Source organism: Gopherus evgoodei, chromosome 2 (assembly GCF_007399415.2).
Source record: "Gopherus evgoodei ecotype Sinaloan lineage chromosome 2, rGopEvg1_v1.p, whole genome shotgun sequence".
Taxonomy (NCBI): Eukaryota; Metazoa; Chordata; order Testudines; family Testudinidae; genus Gopherus; species Gopherus evgoodei.
In genome coordinates, this window is record NC_044323.1 from 160,549,681 (window position 1) to 160,568,797 (window position 19,117).

At 39.9% G+C, this 19,117-nt stretch overlaps 1 protein-coding gene across 4 annotated transcripts in view; it reads left to right on the forward strand.

Annotated features, from left to right (window-relative positions):
• The first annotated feature begins 811 nt into the window (after positions 1 to 811).
• UNC5D (unc-5 netrin receptor D) overlaps positions 812 to 19,117 on the forward strand; it is a 321,538-nt gene continuing 303,232 nt past the window's right edge. For 3 of the 4 annotated variants that reach the window (XM_030552139.1, XM_030552140.1, XM_030552141.1), the window contains exon 1: positions 812 to 1,103. In XM_030552139.1, coding sequence (XP_030407999.1) covers positions 1,007 to 1,103 — 97 coding nt within the window. In that variant the 5' untranslated portion in view covers positions 812 to 1,006. The remainder of the gene's footprint in view (positions 1,104 to 19,117) is intronic. The other variant, XM_030552142.1, reaches the window with a different exon arrangement.

Below are 19,117 nucleotides of genomic sequence, written 5' to 3' on the forward strand. Positions count from 1 at the left end.
TAAACTAAAGACCAGATCTTGATGCACTTCTACAGTTTTGCACTCTGGACTTTGGTGGAGCTGCTCTTGATTTACACCAGTGTAAAATCAGCAGAATCTGGCTGTAAGATGACTTAGGATATCACTCTGTCTTGCTCACACACTCAACCATGAGTTGATGGTAGACAGGTTCTCTAGGGCTTAAAAAAACAAAAACAAAAACCCAGAAAGGAAATCAGAAGGATTCCAGACTCCTCTAATGGAGATGGAAGGCTGCCCCCAGCAGTGTAACAGCCTCCCCACAGCTGTATGTCTGGGGAAAGGTTTATCTTGAGGAGCGATCACTGGAAAATAAGAGGGAGGAGGAGGTTTGCAGGAGGATAGCTGGGAAGGCAATCAAGGCGGAGAGAGAGGATCGAAGGGGAAGCGATCTCACGTTTCTGGGGAGCAAGATGAAGCTGCCGCGTCTCCCCTCTCCCAGCAGGCTGGGCAGCAGTTCGGGAGGAGGGGGATGGGGAAAGCAAGACAAGTAGGGACGGGGACGGGAGGAAAGGAGCAAGGGAAGATCACCCGATTCTGCTGCGGCAGCAGCTTGTCCCTGCTCCCGCTTGTCTCCCAGGGCGCACCTGCTCCATCCCTTCGCTGGTGCCTGGGTCCGGGAACCACGTCCTCCACCTCCTGCCTCCAGGCCCCGCCCAGCCCTGGCCTAATTGGCTGTCGGCGGAGGGGAGCTCATTAGGGATGCTGGCTCGCAGCTGCTCGGGTTAGTCTGGAGCCGGGCGCCCGGCAGCAGCGAGGTGCGGAAAGAGAGCGGCGAGAGGCAGGAGCTGGGGGCGCCCGGCACCCACTGACCCCCCCTCCTCAATCCCCGGAGCCTCAAAGCCCCTCCCAGGACAGCGCTCAGTAATAAAAGGGAGGCGAGTCCCAGGCTGGCACTCGAGCCCTGAGAGCCTGACGGGAAATTATCCCCCTTGGCGGGGGAAGGAAAGCAGGAGTGAAGAAGCGGAAAAGGAGGTGTGGAGAGAGCATGGGGATACGGGCTGCAGGAGGAGGGGGGCCCGCACGCCTGAGGAGGCGGCTGCTCTTGCTGCTGGGGCTCTGCAGCTGGGCGGCTGCCCTCAGAGGTAAGCGAGGGACGAGACAGCAAGACACTGTGCAAGGGAGCCCCGTCAGACCCGGAGAGGTGCTGCGGAGTTCAGTTGGAAGAGCGCTGAGCTGGAAGCTGGCTCCTCAAGTGCTGACTGCATCCCCGGCTAGCTGGGGATGCAAAGTTTGCTTAGGCAGCCATGGCTTTAGTTAATTCTCACAGATTGCACCGCAAGGAAACCCCCTCCCCCTTTTTTTTCTTCCTTGTGTGTGTTTGATGCATGCAAGGAAAATTACTCAGCCAGCTTCCAAAAATAAAGAGGGTAGGGTGAGGCTACTCCCTTCCTCTTGCCACTCAGTGGCACCTTTATATCTGTCTGCTGCCTGGAGTTTTTTGCATGTGCTGAACAGGGATCACCCTTTTTGTTTTTATGGTGCACCTCTAATGGATGGACTGTTTTGAAAAAAAGATCTCAGAGGGGGAGGGGGGGGGATCCGAAAAAAAACATGTTCTGCTGCAGGACATCGTGTCCAGGAGTTCATTTTGGGGGGGAGGGGGGAGAGAGAGAGAGAATTGCAGTGGAAATTGTGGCCAGTAGTTTGAATCCTTAATGAGAACAGAAGTGATTTACCACAAGACTGCTTGTTTTATAGGCAGATAGAACTCCAGCTTGTTAAAGGGGTGAGAAAGATATAGCACAAGTGTCCATTGGACTCCAGTGTGTGAAAATGTACCCATTGGACAACATTTCTAAGCCTCCTGCCTTACTTTACAACCTCATGTAGCAATGAGAACTTAATTATTTGTCAAATAACACTCCTGTCTGGGATATGTTTATTTTTGGTACACACTGGTTCCCACATTTTTATTTAACGTCCGCCTGCTAAAATACTTCAATTAGAAAATCTGCCGAGCAACTCGCCAAAGAATGTCAGCTGCTCAGCATCTGGAATCCTTGACACCTTGGCTGTTACATCTGGACTTCTCACAAGTGTGTTGGGGGGGGGGAGAGGGGACGGTTCCTGTTTGCTATTCTTCTCAAGGAAAATATTTGCTGTTGGAAGCTGGTGTTTTTTGGTGGAGCTTTTGTTATTGTTGTCGTTGACCGTTTGGAATTTGAGATTGATCCATCAGTTGTTGTTCGGCTTCTTTTCCAGATTAGAGTAATCAAAATCTGATGCTGTCTGAATAGATCTTGAAGGACTCTCTTGAGACTGTCTATTATGCAGGAATAATAATGTCTGTGTAGGTCTCCATCCTTGCCATGTGTATTATGTTCGTCACTCCATTTTCTTTCCCATGTACTTTGTTGTTGTTTTAGTCTTTTTATAAAATAAGTCATTAGCAGGTAGCTGATAACATCTCGTTATAGTTTCTGTTTGTTTAGCTGTCCAGCCTCATCTGGTATTCCACAATAAAACCAAATGATTTGTTTGGAATAAGGGTGTCTGCAGAGGGGATATGTGGGAAGATTTTGGTGTAATTGGGTGAAGCGTAGTATTTAGGAGCTGTGGGACAAAAGTTCCTATACATAAAAAGTGAACTTTTTCAGGACTGAATGTGACAGAGCAGCAAAGTGTAGTTTAACTACTTTTTCACCCCCCCCATGCGACTGTAAATATAGTAATTTTATATATGATTCCTTGGGAAAATGTGTGTATTTAAATTTGAAATATTAGAAAGTGTGGGGTAAAGGGAGGCTTAAGGACTTTCTCCTGCACATTTTGAGCACTGGGAGTTTTTGCGGTTGTCTTCAGTAGTAGCAGGATCAGGCCCCTTTAAGTAGTTGAAATTTTACACTACAGGTCATATGCAGCAGGCCAACTCTTCTGTCCTCTCTTGTTAGAAACGAGCTTCAGCTACTTAATTATAATGTACCATACAGGATGTTTTAGGTACCAGGCTAATGTGCAATTGTTTTTAGACATTATTATGAGGGATAGCAAGGTATTTTTAGAATCACTTCAGTGGCTGCAGAGTCTTTCTCATTTTTTGATGCTGCATAGTGTTTACTTGTAGCTTTAGCTGGAACAGTTAACCCCAGTTACTGACCCGTTGAGCTATAAGATTACGGTTTATGAAGTTGTCTTAATGCCATCTCTAAGAGAAATTGTATTCTGGAGTTTCACTCTGAGTAGGGCTTAAAAGCAAAAAGGAATGATTGCAGATAATCTTCGCATTGCATTTTAAGTCTATTAGAATGAATGTGTGCATAGCTGCAGGCTTTTATTTTACAATAAATGTACAGAGAGATAATGGTAATTTGAAAAATAGGACATAAAATCACTAATATTTCCCTGGTAATTAACTCATTGATGCATGGAAAACTATACTTTGTGTCCACCCCCATATCTGATATAAAGATGCCTGCAAAATATAAACATTAAACATCCTTCTCTCAATGTCTTGTTTATAAAGCCCATGGCTATGCATTGGGTGGTATTGCTAGATCTAAGCACATTTTGTTCTAAATAAGAATAATTAAATGTTTCCTTCTTCATGTGGTGCCTATGCATTTACAGTACTGCATGACAGCCTCTGCGTATTGCTACTGATTTTATGAAGATAAAGAGCGCCATTAACCCATGTAATGGAATAAGGATGGGTCTGTGGCCAACAAGGTATTGGAACAATATCTGTTTTCAGTCTAAAATGTCTGGTAATATGTGTGTAAAACTGAGGACAAAAGCAGTCTAGATAGTTGCATAGCTGAGACACTATCCAGGATTCTATGGACCAGTGGGGCAATACAATACAATTATTGGAAGATATCACTCTTGGAGATGGAACCAGAGGAAATGCTTGCTGGGAAAAGGCACAAATACTGAATTCCATTTGTAATAGTCTTGTAGTTAAGGTAGAGGACTGGTGGTTGGGAGACATGGGTTCTAATCCCATCCATGCCACTGATTTGCTGTGACGTTAGGCAAATTAATTTTACCTGTCTGCTTCAGTTTCTCTCATTTGTAAATGGAACTCATGTTTCATAGGGGTATTGTTCATCTGAACTCTTTAGTATTTGCTAAGTATTTTAAGACACTGGATTGTAGCTCTAACAGTTCTCTATGGCATTTCGTTTGAGGCTTATTATTGTCTTGCTGTGGCTAGTTCCACATCTTTGAATAGGTAGAGTAAGTAGGGTGGGTGTTTAAAAAAAAAATGGTTTGATTCTGCATTTGAAAGGAATATATTATTTGTATGTTGTTTTCTGGAGAGTCTCACTGAGGTTCATTTCTTTGTACCTGGTACCCTGCTGAGAATGAAGCATCTTGGTTATTAAAAATACATTTAACAGTTTACTACTTGAAAGTGTGTGTTTGGGGATATTCTGACCTGCCAAGTGCTAACTCAATCTACACAGTATCAACATACTGATTTGTTTGATCTTTTTAAAGTCCATATGTGGTGAATGTGTTGTCTAGATGTACATGAAATATTCTAATCACTTGATGTAGGAAATATAAAAAATGTAAGGAAATAATAATGGATAATATTTATGGTCCATTTGTGTGATTTGGTTCTGTATGTCATGTACGGAGTCTTCTGGATGGGCTTTCTGCTTATGGACTTAAGGCTGGAAAGAAGATCATATGGTCCATCCATCTGTTTGGTACTTCAGTGTGTAATACCTTTCAAGAGTATGTCTATCACTCTTCATTCAGTTGCTCACACAAATTACCTTCTAAGCAGAGAGACTGCAGGTGTTAGCTCAGGAACATTTTCTGTTCATGTCACCATATTTACTTAGTAGTTGATACCTGCCTTTGCTATGTCCTTCAGAATGATGCATACTTGGTATACTCATAGTAACATGTTAGCTCCATTTCACAGATTGGGAAACTAAGGTTCAGAGAGGTAAAGTGACTTGCCTGAGGCCACAGAGAAGATTCTGTATCAAAGCTGAGCCTAGAATGCAGAGGTTCCTGGTCCCAGTTCTGTATTTGGATCACTCCTTCGGTCCCAGTTCTGTATTTGGATCACTCCTTCATCTTTTTCTTTATGAATGCAAATCTAGATTTTTTCTAATAATTCTTACAGGTCAACGCCGGATATTGTCTCACATCCTTGTTGCCCTCTTTGATAACTTTCCCAATTCATTATCCTCCTGAAAATGTTGCCACAAATTGTGCATGAAATTTTAGGGGTGTGGTGTGATTACACATGTAGAATGCCAGAATTTCCTCCAGCATGAATGGGCTCTAATTCTTTACATCAGAGGGCAGCAGTCACTTCAACATCTAGCTGCAGTAGATAGATGCAACCCATTGTTTTTGTTTTTTTTAACAGCACACTCGTTACATAACAAAGAACTTTTGCACATTACTACTTTGCAAAGAAAATACAGTACACTACCTCTAACTTAGTGCATGTCAATGTAACTCTGCACAATAGCTTCCCTCCTCTGTGGCGAAACATCAAATCAAAGTGTTACATATAATACTGTCATGACACACAGATCTGCAAATAAAGTCCATCGTCTACCTGATTACTGGATGACATCCTTCTGTGGACATGTTCCATTAATGTAATTAGAACTAGCATAACACTTTCTTTGTGCTAACCTATTTCTGAGATTTTATGGTTAGTCTCTTCCCCCCCCCCATGCATGTGCTCCTTGGTGCCTAATTTATTCACAGGTGCTAGGGGGATATATAATTTCTGTGTCTTCATATGCAAAGAATAGCTCTAAAGAGGTGAAATGAGCTTACCATGCTATGAAAACAAGTGTTCTCTTTGATACCATAACTGAATTTCAGACCTATATGGACTTTCACTAATGCAGAATGAAAATTGCTAATATAATGGTACTTTCACAGTGAGTTACAGACAGCAAATACAAATAGTGTGATGTGATATATACTAAGATGGAAAATTACTTGCGGTACAAGGGATCCCACAGGGCAACTTGACATATCGTTTCTGTATTTTTAGTCTTGCTTTCTGAGGAAATGTGGAGTCTGAGACTGAGAGCAGAAATTTAACACCAGAGGCTGCTGTTTCTGTTGTTTTGGATGTTGCTGCTGTTGTAATGGAGCAGATGGTTGGATTCATTTAGAGAAAATAGAAACTTGTTTCATTTTCCATTTCTCCTTTTAAAGAACTTGTTTTGTGCCACAGTGTATCATTTGGCCTACCCATATAGCATGGATATTTGCAAGTATGCTGTTTTTATAGTCTCTTACAGATCTTAGAAGACAATAAACTACGTTATAATGCACACTGCAAGTAGCTTATGAAAATAGCTAACAATATAAGCAAGTCTACACTTATTATTTCACCTTTTGAAACTTACTTCAATTGATTGTTTTGTCCTCCTAACCATCTCAATGACATCCAGCTATCCAGTAATGTTGGTGATGTAGGAGAACAGGAATTGCCACAGTCAGCTGAGGGACCTGTCTAACAGTACTAGATGCTTGGGAGAAATCCAGCAGTAGTCAGCTATGGAAGAACTTCCCCATGTGGGAAACTTCTTTCTAAAACAAGTAAACAAATATGCCCTTATCCTTCCCCCACAAAAAATTCTACCTAGAATTGCTGTGGATGTCTCGTTATCTACATAAATGTCTAATGCTCTCTTGAATCAGACCAGAGGGGAGGAAAGCCTGCTGGGCAATATTGTCCTCATGGCTGCTTTTAAGGATCCATTAGCTGCTTCTACTGTCTCTTCCACAGTTTATAACCTGGGTTGGATTGTTCTAATGAGATGACTTTTTTAGTAACAATAAAGAAAGCAATATATAGAAATATTATGATTAGAGAAACAAAATGTAACTTAGTCACTTATGAATTATTAGCAGGCCTTACCTTTAGAGAAGAATGATAATCTTGTGGTTATGGGAGTGCCTTCAGGAGTTATGAGTTCAATTCCTAGCTTTCCCACAAATTCTCTCTGTGACCTTGGGCATTTTACTTAATCTGTGTGTGTGGCTCTTGACCCCATCTGTAAAATGGGAATAATAAGGCTTCCCTTTGTCTGTCTGTCTGTCTGGTTCATTTAGATGGCAAGCTCTTTGGGACAGGTCCTATCTTACCATGTGTTTTGTGCAACATCCAGAACAATGGTGCTCCTATCTTTCTTTGAGTGTCTAGGAGCTAGTGTGGTACTAATAATTTGCTGACTACTACTGTTTGTTTCAGGAAAAGTTCTTTAACAATAAAGAAAGTGATTTTAAAATGCACAAATGAGAATTAGGTGCCGAAACCTAGTTGACTTTCAGTGGAAATTTGCTGCCTACCTGCCCATATGTGCCTTTGAAAGCCTTCCCGAAAAAGGAATTATTTGCAGGTGGTAGAATAGCAAGCCTGGAGTGGGAAGACTTTGGTAAGGAGGGATGAACTGGTGTTAGGGCATTCTGTCTTTTTGTATCCTGCCAAGGTTGGTAGTAACCAAACATAGTTACCAACTAATGCCTGGCTGGCTGGCTTGTAAGAAATGAGTTGGCAGCTCAATTCAGTTCCTGGTGAGCAAATGTCCGTGTCACACAAACCCACCACCATCGCTGGAAAAAAATCTTTTAGCAGAGGCCTCATCGAAGAAACCCACTGTCAAGGTTCCTTCCACACTCTGAACTTTAGAGTACAGATGTGGGGACCTGCATGGACACTTCTAAGCATAATTACTAGCTTAGTTCTGGTATCACTGCCACCACCCCCAAGTACTACCTTTTTCCCTGGGTAGTCTTGAGGGACTTCACCAATTCCCTGGTGAACACAGATCCAAACCCCTTGGATCTTAAAACAAGGAGAAATTAACCACCCTCCCCTCCTTTCTCCCACCAACTTCTGGTGGATCCAGATCCAACCCCCTTGGATCTAAAAAACAAGGAAAAATCAATCAGGTATTAAGAAAAAGGCTTTTAATTAAGGAAAAGAAAGGTAAAAGAAAACCCTCTGGGAGAGATTAGCTTACCAGCTACTCTCCCAGACAACAGATTTAAAACACAGAGGATGTTCCCTTGGGCACAAATTTAGTTACGCAAAAAAATACCCAAATACCCAATTTTGATAATTCCCTTAATGATGCCAAGACAAGTTACAAAGAAAATAAACATAAACATATTTATCCCTTTCTAAAAGTTACTACTCTGATAAGAGGCTGGTTCCTTGATCTTTTTCACTCCCGCTGAGACTCTAAACAAAGGAAAACTTCCCTCCTCCCTTTTGAAACATCTTGTTCCCCCTGTTGGTTCCTCTGGTCAGGGGTCAGCTAGGCTAGGTGAACTTCTTAACCCTTTACAGGTAAAAGAGGCATTAACCCTTAATTATCTGTTTATGACACCCACAAACAACCAGGCATGGAAAGTAGTCCCTCTTAGTACCAATGGTGGCAACTTTCACTACTGTTACCTGGGCTCTGTCCTTTCTGTGTACAAAGAGGGTTTCTGTCTGGTTCCTTTCATGAATGCACAGCTTTCCTAATCTCTAATTCTAGAGAGAAAGCAAAACATACGCTAACAATATCACAACTAGGAAATCTTCCCAGGCAAAGGCGAGGGAGGCAGTGTGTTCTAGTGCATAGAGCACTGGGCTGGAACTCATAGGGACCTGAATCTATTCCCAGCTCTCACTTACTTTCTGTATGACCTTGGGCAAATGACTTTGGCTCTTTGTGCCTATTTCCCCACCTTTCCTTTGTCTACTTATACACAATAAGAAGATCTCATAGTTTATGTAACAAAAAGGGACCTTGGTCTCAGTTGGAATCTAAGTGTTACAGTAACACAATAGTTATACTGGATCCAGAAAATTTCCACTTAAATTAATAATGAGAGAAAGTGTTTAGTTTTTGTTTTTTAACACAGCCAGTTTTTTTTAAATGCTGCTTATTTTCCCTCAAGTTTAGGATGACCAATCTTTCAAATGAAAAATCAAAGCATTCATTGTTTCTTTAAACATGTTGTAAAATCTAAAGCTTTACAGAAAGAAAAAATGTTTTTAAGAATTTTCCTTAGTGAGCTTTTGTTTTTCTCCCAATCCAACTTGTTTTTTGTTATCAAATTGTGGCTTCTTTTAGGGTATTATCATAACAAGAGATTAAAGTCTCTCAAATTGTGCTTGACAAGAACTTCAGTGATACAACACAATGTGCCCATTCTCAAATGCTTATCATGCTGCGTATCCTAAGGCACTTTACAATCCATAAAACACTCAAAGCAAAACTCCTATTGAACTGGATAAAATGTAGAAAAGAAACCTTAAAAGCAAGTTGTGAGAATGGAAAATGTCTGCCTCTATGCTCAAGCAAAGAGTTCCAGCTCTGAGGGGTACCACAACTGGAGTCCAATGGGTATCAAAGAGTTGTATCAAAGTCTTGCATCTAACACTACCTCCCCAGAACTCAGACTGGTGTGTAAGGAGTCAAGTGATCATGTGAACACACAGGATTTGATTAAAAGAAGGGATAACCCAGAAACCAAATTTGAATAAAGTTTTCTCCTCAGGGGAAGTGAGGGGCGGGGGATATTAACAAGTGTTTGCTGAGGTGTGTCCTTGGTGTGGACAAAAAAAAAAAATTCATTATAAAAGGCCAGAACTTCAGAACTTAATGTCTGCGCTTTCCATGCATGCATATGCTCTAGTCTGCAGTACAGAATATGGTCTTCCACATCAAAACAGGCACTGCACATGCAAAGATCCAATATGGGCAAAGAATTCTGGACCCCTGGCCTACTGTGTAGTCCCTAGAAGCATGGATTTGTGCTGTGCTCAGAATAAGGCTACATGTTCATCATCTTGGTAATTTAGGATAAGGGCAGGTTAGCTTCCAAAAATCTTTCTCCTGATTGCTGTTCATTAGAGCTATGGAGGAGGAAAGGAATGATGAACAAAAAACTTCACGGCAGATATTTGATCTGAGTTTAAAATGAAGTTTTGCAGTCTTCTCTTAATTCCAAGTGACCTGGAACAGTGCCACACTGGGAGGAACAGATATCTGATTTAAGGAGGCAGTATCAAAAACTTGCTAATAGTAGAAATGTAAATTCACTGTTTCAGTTGACTGTGATTTTCTTTTTCTTTATGGAGGAAAGCATTTGTGGGAGTGGGTTATTGTATCCATCATTGCATCTCCTCCACCTGAGGAGTGTGTATGTATATCAGTGTAAAGGGCTGAAGGTGAGATTTTCAGAAGAGCGACAAAGCAAGTTAGGGGTGGGCGTTGTAGAAGAGCCTAAGGGAATTAGCTGAACTCCCAATGAATTTTTCAATTTTGAAAATCTCACTCTGAGTGAATATTTTATTTGAATTTTGCCTGTCTGTTTGGAGAATGCCCAGAAAGAATGAGATCTTTTGGTTTCCCTTGGTTCATATTTGTGGATGTGGGTCAGTGAGAGAGGGAGAGAATTTCACTTATTTGGCTTGCTATTCAAACAATTTAAAATCTGAGCTCAATTGCCTATTTGTGATTGGTTGCAAGTCATATGCTATTACTGTGTTCCCTAGTTGGATAAGTGTGTGTGTGTGTGTGTGTGTGTGTGTGTGTGTGTATATATATATATATATATATATATATATATATATATATATATATATATATATATATATATTTTTTTATATGGTAAAAGTGCCTTTGTGAAACTAACATTTTTTTCTGAGCATTTGTGCCAGCAAAAATCAATTGTTTTAATGCTTTCAGAGAATAAACATAAAATAGGCACATACAGCTTAAGTGAGAGAATTGTTTTTAACTGTAAACCAACTACTCAGAGTCGCTTCTTCTACCACACTCCCTAGTAATAAATTGTATTATAGAAATGAATTTACTCTACTAAATTGAATTCAAGTTTTTGTATAGAATCCTGTCCAGTCCACAATCGTAAAGTCATGGGCACTTGTTATGGTGATAGATGCCTCATGACTTCTTGAGAGTAAACCAAAACTAAGACTGCTGTAAATCTGAGGATAGGCATTACATATGAAATTACTAATTTAGGAGATATTTACTCTGTGCATATTGTGTGTGTGTGTGTGTGTGTGTGTGTGTGTGTGTGAGAGAGACAGAGACAGAGACAGAGACAGAGACACTGGTGTCTGTTCCTTTTAGCATAAATATATACAATGTAAACTGTTTGCTTAGAGTTTAAACTTTAATTCTAGATAGCATTTAGCAACACTTTGCCTGTCAGAGTGCTGTACTGGAATTGAATAATGAATGCAGTGGACATTCTAAAGACGCTAGGTGGTGCATATATTTAATGCATGCCTTGCCTATTTAGCACTGTGTTCTAACTGAAAGCTTCCAGATAATGCTCCAGATACTGCTGTGCATATTGTGTAGTTCTGAGAGTTGAGTATATTTGTATAGGTACAGTAAAATATCCTTCTAATTCTGAAATTGAATTATTTTACCCAGCGTATTACATATTATTTAAGGCTGGATAGCTCCCATATATGGTACACACAGAAATTTATCTTTTATAAGAGATGGCTTGTGTAGCTGTCATAAATTGGATTTGTTTGGAAAATTGGTCTTCATGCTATAATTTACAGTGTATTATGTTGTTGGGAAGCAGTGGAATCCTGTTAGACCCAATGGACTAGACACTCACTTGGTGAAGTCAGCACAGCTCCGTTTAACAAGAGTGAGTTCTATGTTAAGTGAACCCTGAATTCTATTGGATAGGGCTGGGCAGAAAACACCAACTTCGTTTTGCAAAACACTTTGAAGTTTGAGTACCTGCACTGTCTGATTAGGGACTGGCACTTAAACCTTGGTTTCCCATCCTAGGTGAGTGCCAGGCTACTGGCTATTCTGGAGCAAAGATGCTTTAACCACCAGGCTATTCCGGAGTGAGTTTCTTTCTCTAGAAATGTTTCTGCAAAATGTTTTGTTTTTGCTGAAACAGCATTTTTCAACAGAGACGAACATTTCATCAGTTTTTATTCCAACTAGTTCTGCTATTGGAGACAGAGACAGCGACTTCCTCATCTCCTGAAACAGCGATTCTCAACCTTTCCAGACTACTTGTACCCCCTTCAGGAGTCTGATTTGTCTTGCATACCCCAAGTTTTACCTCACTTAAAAGGTGACAGAAATATTGCTTTCTTTCCCCTTTTTATCGTATAATTATAAAATAAATTGATTGGAACATACATACTATACTTCCATTTCAGTGTGATACTTGAGCCTGTTTTTCATTCGTGAGCCTTGTCATTCTGGGAGACAGTGAAGCAATAGCAACAATTAAGTTTTTTCCCCACATTGAGTCTATTCCTCAGTATTTGCCTAAAACTAGGCAAATACTGTGTCTCTATGAGTTGACATGCCACCTGGAAGACCTCTGCATACCCATGGGGTATGCCTATCACTGGTTGAGAACCACTGTCCTAAAGTGAGGCTGACCACTCATATCAACAACCCCTTATTACAGGGAGTGTTTGTATGTGTTTAAGCACATTCACACATTCTCTTATAATTTTTCGTATTTCTCCTTTGCAGCCTCTCTGATATAAGAAGCAAAGTCAGTAATTTTAGTCTAACCTTTGAGCCACGGTGTTTCTGTTTTCAAGATTAAAACAAATGTAGCTACTCCAGTTGCCTTCTGGGAGCAGTGTGTAGTATTACCCATACCTACAGGATACTACTTGGTACCCCCCAGAAAACATGCCAGTATTACACAGTTTTGTCACAATAACGAAAAAGCTCCTGCTGTTCACACTGTAATATAGAATCTAGGACTTATCCAATGTCAAATGAGCTAACCAAATAAAAAAATGAATTGAAAGTGTTTAATCTGTCAGCATCAATGAATCTAAAAGGATTATCGCTCCATTAGTGCTAATAGATTTTTTCCAAAGATAACTTTGCTACTTGACTTGCCCATTCCTATAAAGATTGTTACAGATCTAATTTATACTACAACTTAAATATTCCTGCTATATTTTGATTGAATCTGGGGCTTGTTAATGGGCTACCTTGACTTTTGTTACGATCGATAACTTTGCTTTAATTGTCTGAATGCTAGTTCCATTCTTTGCTTCTATAACACTTCATAACAATTGTGGAGAGCTTTTTTTTTTTGAGCTGTAGGGAAATGTGACCTTTTAACAGCTCAAGCTAATTACTAGAATTTCACATCCCACAAATTATGCACCAGCCAATTCCTGCTTCCCCCTTTTCAGGAAATGTAATGAAACTGAAAGAGCAGGAATAGAACAAAACTGATATTCTGCTCATTACAGGTCTGACCCTGCTCCCATTGAAATCAGTGGCAGAATTCTTTGATACTCACTGAAGTCAATGGATCTCTTTCTAAGGACTACAATGGGGACTGAAATAGTTTTAAACATCCAGTTATCTCCTAGAAAATCCGCACTGCACATTCTATGTTTAGATGAGATTGAATGGTTCTATGGGAACGAAGGAGGTGGAAATGTAATGGATAGAAAAACTTTCTGACTTCAGACAGTCTAACTCAGTATTTTTTATTGTATTAGTTCTTTAGATTTAAATAACACACAAAAAATGCCCTTACCAAGCTCCCAGTGGCCTAACAATTACATCTAAAATTGTGAATGGTGATCACCTAACATCAAATAATGAATATACTAAGCCAGCTAATAAATAAAAAAAAAACAACAAAGTAAGTTCCTTTTTTCCCCTCTCTGACCTCATCTGCCCAAACATACCTTTAACCTCCCCCCAAAACCATGTCATGCCTTCTGCGGCATGCTTGGAAGGCCAGACCTTTTTAGAAGAAGGTTTGAGGCAAGTTTGAGTCCTGGGTAATGACTGAATTTTGTTACCGTTTGAGTCCTATTTGGTTGTCTCTGAAATGAGATGATGGTTTCAGCCCATGTTGTAGTGGGCTGGTGTTACCATTGCATTTAGCACTGTCAACTCTCTAGTCCTTTCAGCAGAGAGGCCAAAGACTGAATGTGAATAGGGAATGAACCTCCCTCCGGTCAGCTGTGACAAAGCATTGCAGTACCGCTGTCCATATGTATGACTTGTATTTCATGACTATTGAAAGCCAACAACATTCTAGGTGCTGTTTCTGTTCTGTGGTTAACTGGAAGTCTTCAGTCTCCAGCATTGTTTCATCCAGCACCTTTCACAAGCGCTGTTATTTCTAATCACTGCTTTTTGAGATGAAAAGTTTTAAATGTGAAAAGGTAATGAATGCTGTATAGGGGTAGATTTCCTGATGGATTCTGCAGCTGTGGTATACAGAAGGGCCTCGTAAAATGTGGTAAATGGTGACCAGTGTGCTCTCAGCTCTTGTTCCTCATCCCTTCAAAATAAGATAGACTCTGTAACTAAGTGACATTTTCTAGCTATTTTTACCTTTTCAGAGTGAACAGTTTCAGCAGAAGTGAACTGATTTCTCTGTGTGTTTGAAATACAGGGTGCTCTTTAGCATTTTTACCCTTTAAAAAAATATGAAAGCTCTTGAGTGCTTTCATATTTTCAAAGGGCAGTAGCAACTTTAGTGAAAGAGCAGTCAGTTTTCTGTACCCTCCTCTATCTCTTATACTTTTTGAAAGTGCTGTCAAGAAAACATGTTCAATAAATATTCTGTAGCTTCTTGTGCAGAGATGGTAGAGAGGTAAGGAAGCTTCTTTCTGAAGGCTGAAAATCATTCTTGTCCCAAAAAATATATTATGAAAACTCTCTGCCTCTTCTTTTCCTCCCCTTCCTTCTAGAGACCCACCTCATCTACACACACCCAAAGTGAATGCATGGGAGTTGAATTCAGAACACTGCTGCAAGCCATTTTGGCAGTGATTTGCCAACCTGTAACCCCTGTGAATGAAATCATAACCATCAGTAAGTCAGCAGAGCTATTCCTGAGTAAATTTTTGCCTTCGGAGTGTCAGTTATAGTTATAGTCTCCTTGATCCTGTGGAAAGAAAAGGTGCACCTGTCAGAATGGAAACAAATAACAGCCAACTGATGCTCACATTATATTGTGCCTTTGTTGCACCTGCTGCACTATCATGCAACTTACAAAGTTCCATCATCTAGACCCATCATACTTAACCTCCAAAGCAGCTTAACAGGAGAGACTGATCCTCTCCTGGAAAAGAGGACTTTGCCTGCTTGATATTTCCCCCCCTTAGCTGTTGGGGTTTTGTTTGTGTGTGTGTGTGTGTGTGTGCGCGCGCATGTGCAAGTGCTATAAATAAATAAAACACTCTTTCTGAAGAATCTAAATGGCAGTTTTTAAGAGGTTTACTTCACTCTTTGTGCGATATTAAATCATTAAGTTAAGAGCATCAGAACTTGCTCTGTGGGGGATTAAGTTTCCCGACTGGGAAGAGAGGGATGTGTTGATAATTGCAGCAGAGGTGGTGGAGCAGAGGCAAGCGTGAGTGAAGTGGTGGAAAATATCATGACCTTGAAGCTGCCTCATTTCCCATGGTAAATTTTGTCTAAAAAGCTGCAAGAAAGCCAGTAGGTAGTGCTTTGAGACCCACATACTGATGGTGGCACCTAATGCAGCTGGCCAAAGTAGCAGTTCTTGGTGGACTGCAGACTTTATGCAGTAGTCCACTCTCCCAAGATTCCCTCTTCTCCTATAGTGAAACTTGGCTCAACTGAAAAATCAAATGCTGCCCAGCTCTGTGGAACCACCAATGGGCTTCCGCATTGAGGAACATATGGAGTTATGGTGGGAAGGGGAGTCGATGGGAGGCCAGAATAGGGTAGAGCAAGCAACCAAGGCATGAGGAACAAAAGTAAAAAGAGACTTTGCAGTAAGACGATCGAAGCTACGTTGACACCAGCTACATTATTCACGTAGCTGGAGTTGCGTAACTTAGGTCAACTTAGCCCTATGGCATAGACGATTCAATATAGTGACATCCTACTACTGAGGCTTAGCTGATTGTAATACATGGCAATGTGTCGTAATGCTTCTCATGACTTCTCATCTAAGCAGCTGTTTAAAACTGATGCATAGTAGCAACGGTGAAGAAATACCTGAAACACATAAATAAGGCAACAGTATTTTAATTTATTGCCAGTATCTTTTTTTGTTCCCAATGAACTATTCAGAACCTTACATCATAATAGTAAAAAGCCTCTTATTTTATGCCACGGAAGCATTCTGATAAACAAATTTCTTGCTACTTATCAAGGCAAATTGTCACCTTTTAAAATAAGTAACTCTCATAAGAAGATGTGGTAGGGAGAAGGATAAATTAATAAGGATGAACCAAATACATTTGGAATATATGGCGTCCACAAGGTAAACATCGGGGACTGTTACCATTGAAGGGAGTTCAGTGTTTCCATTTATAGGACTTTAATCAAGCTTGAATTTGGACTTAAAAAGTTCATTGTTGAAAAATTTAAATTGGACCGATCAGTCCATAATGTGTGAGTTCACAAGAAAGTTTCCTTTCCCTCTAGTGCTTTGGAGTAGTTTACTCCATCATAACCAAGATGTTCTCCCCCCAACCAAACGCGCACACACATGTTGCATTGTTCACAGAGAATCAGAGAAAATTGAATTTTCCTCCATGACATAGAGCACTTGCCAAATCCTGCCACTCCCAGCAAAAACATTTGCAGCTGATAGAACTTCCAGTGGGCTGAATTTAGGTAGTCCCATGTCATAGCCTAATGACCTTCGCTTTTATTTCCTCTTTGTTTTAACCTTAGACTGTCTTGCTTATGTGGGATTAAGTTGGATAGCTAAGGTGTTTCAGTATGTATAGCAATTGTTTAGTCCCCCAACACTCTTTAAATAAAAAAGACCTCTATGCTTGGGAACATAAATAAAATCTGTTATAAGGTCTGTTTGGTTCTTTTAAATTTTATTTATGCATTAATCTCTTAGCACCGTTAAAGACTTAAAACATCTGCTTCGTGGCCATTTAAAACAGTGTCCCAGAGCTTACAATGAATTTACACATTTATTCAAGCTTCTGGCAAGGTACTTGTGTCAGCAGTCATAAAACACTTTTATTCCTTTTACTCTTACTAGTGAAATGTACCCCCAAACTGTGTTTCAAATAGAGCTGTATGAATAACCTATTTTTCAATTTGGTGACCAAACTGAAAAAGTTGAAACCAGCTGTTTGACTCTAAAATATTTGTATTTTGAATTTTTTGAGGGTTTTTTACTTTTTAACAATGTATTTTAATATAAAATTGAAGTAAAATTCAAAATAAACATTCATTTGAATCATAAAGTCAGTTTTATTTTAAAAATGTTGAAAAAAATGATGTTTGTTTTAGGGTAAAAATATGGAGAATTTAACACAGATTTGTGACGTGTTTTGGTCCATCTGAATTTGGATTTTTCAAGAGGGGAAAAAAAATTTCATCTGAAAAATTCTACCCAGTTCTGGTTATAAATGTATTGTTGTATATTGCTGAAAAATAGCCTATTGCCATTCCTCATTTTCAAGATTTATCCATTTGAGCCAGTCGTTTGTCAGACCCTGTTGATTGTATTGGATTAGTAACATTTACATCTTTCAAGCCATTCCTCCATAATCTAGTCACAAAATTTAGGGAAAGGATCCCAAACCACCCCTTAGATGAAAGTTATAAAACTGAAAACATCTAAGATGGTTTGGTGAAGACATAGGTGATATTTAGCACTATAATGGCATAGAAAACTAAAGGCTTCCCCAACTCAGAAAAGCCCACCATCTTAAAAATATATCCAAGAACAGGACTTACTGGAAAATCTAGATGCGGGAATGGCCATTACTTTGTAATAACACCTTTCATTCCTAAAGGAACTCTGAATGCTTTATGGATAGTGTTTTGAATCATTCCTTCAGTTAAATCTGAAATGCTGGGGACGGAATGGCTGTGACACTACATAAGTATTATTTGATTTATTTAAGTAGGAGAAGTGAAGAACAACTACCTGGCATAATGCAAATACATCCAAGTTGGAATCTGGCCAGGACAACTGACCATCCTATTGCTAGTTTAAGTTTACTGCCATTTCTAGCTTTGTTACAGCAACCATGATAAAGGAAACAATCCTTGCAACCATTTTTTTCCTCTGTGTATGTTAATTCAAGGCAGCTAATCTATTACATAGTCTATAGGCCATACATGATGTCTTGATATCTAAAAATACACTTAAAAACAAGAGGATAATTTGCTTTAGGTGTTGCATGAAAGAACATGCTCATGACTGAAGAACTAATGGTGTTGGTCATGACAAGGTGTGGCATGAGTTACCTGTAATTGAAGTGCAATACTGTCTGTGCAAAATTTATATGGTATCTGAGTAGCTTTTCAGTATGACAGCATAACCACTGTAATTTTAGTTTTAGCAATGTGAGCTGTAGGTTAATCCATGAAGAAGCTCTTGTCGAAAGCAGTGAGAGGCAGAGGTGCTGGGGCAATGAAAGCCGATGTTGACTTGTCATTAAATTATTTGGGCTGGAGATCAGCAAATCTCCTGTGGATTCTGTCCAAGTAACCTATTCCATCGATATGGCATGACAAGTATGTTAGTGTCATCACAAGCTAGATTGATTCAGTAAGGAAAAGACAATGAGAAGATGACTATGGCGATCTCCCTTTAATGCACGTAGGACAGTTCTGTTTCAGCACCTTTCTTTAAGAGGTTCAAACTATTTGCCATTTTTCGTTTAGGTGGTCTTGACTTGCAAGGAACTCAGGTGACCTCTGTAGTGCCCCTTCTGACACACATCAGCTATGTGCAGGTTTTTGTTTTTGTTTTAAACAACTAAAAATAGAACCAAAAACTCACATGAATCCCAGTTGTCTGCTTCAGCACCCCTAGATGAGGACAGCTCCGAAGCTGAAATTGCTATTAAGAGTCCAAAAGGATGATTAGCTGCTTAGGCAGCTATGTTGGAATCAGGGCCAAATTTCCAGAAGTGGTGTCTAACTTTGAAATAACACCTGAGACACCTACGGCCTGACAGTCAGAACTACTGAGCACTCACAGCTCCTGTTTAATCTGTTGTCTTTATTACTTCTTGTTCAAATGCATGGGAACTACAGGTGGGCATCCACAATTAGACACTACTTTTGAAAACATGGCTCTTAATTCTTCATCCAGACATGGTGACATTTGTCTCAAAAGATTCCATAAACTTTGGTTC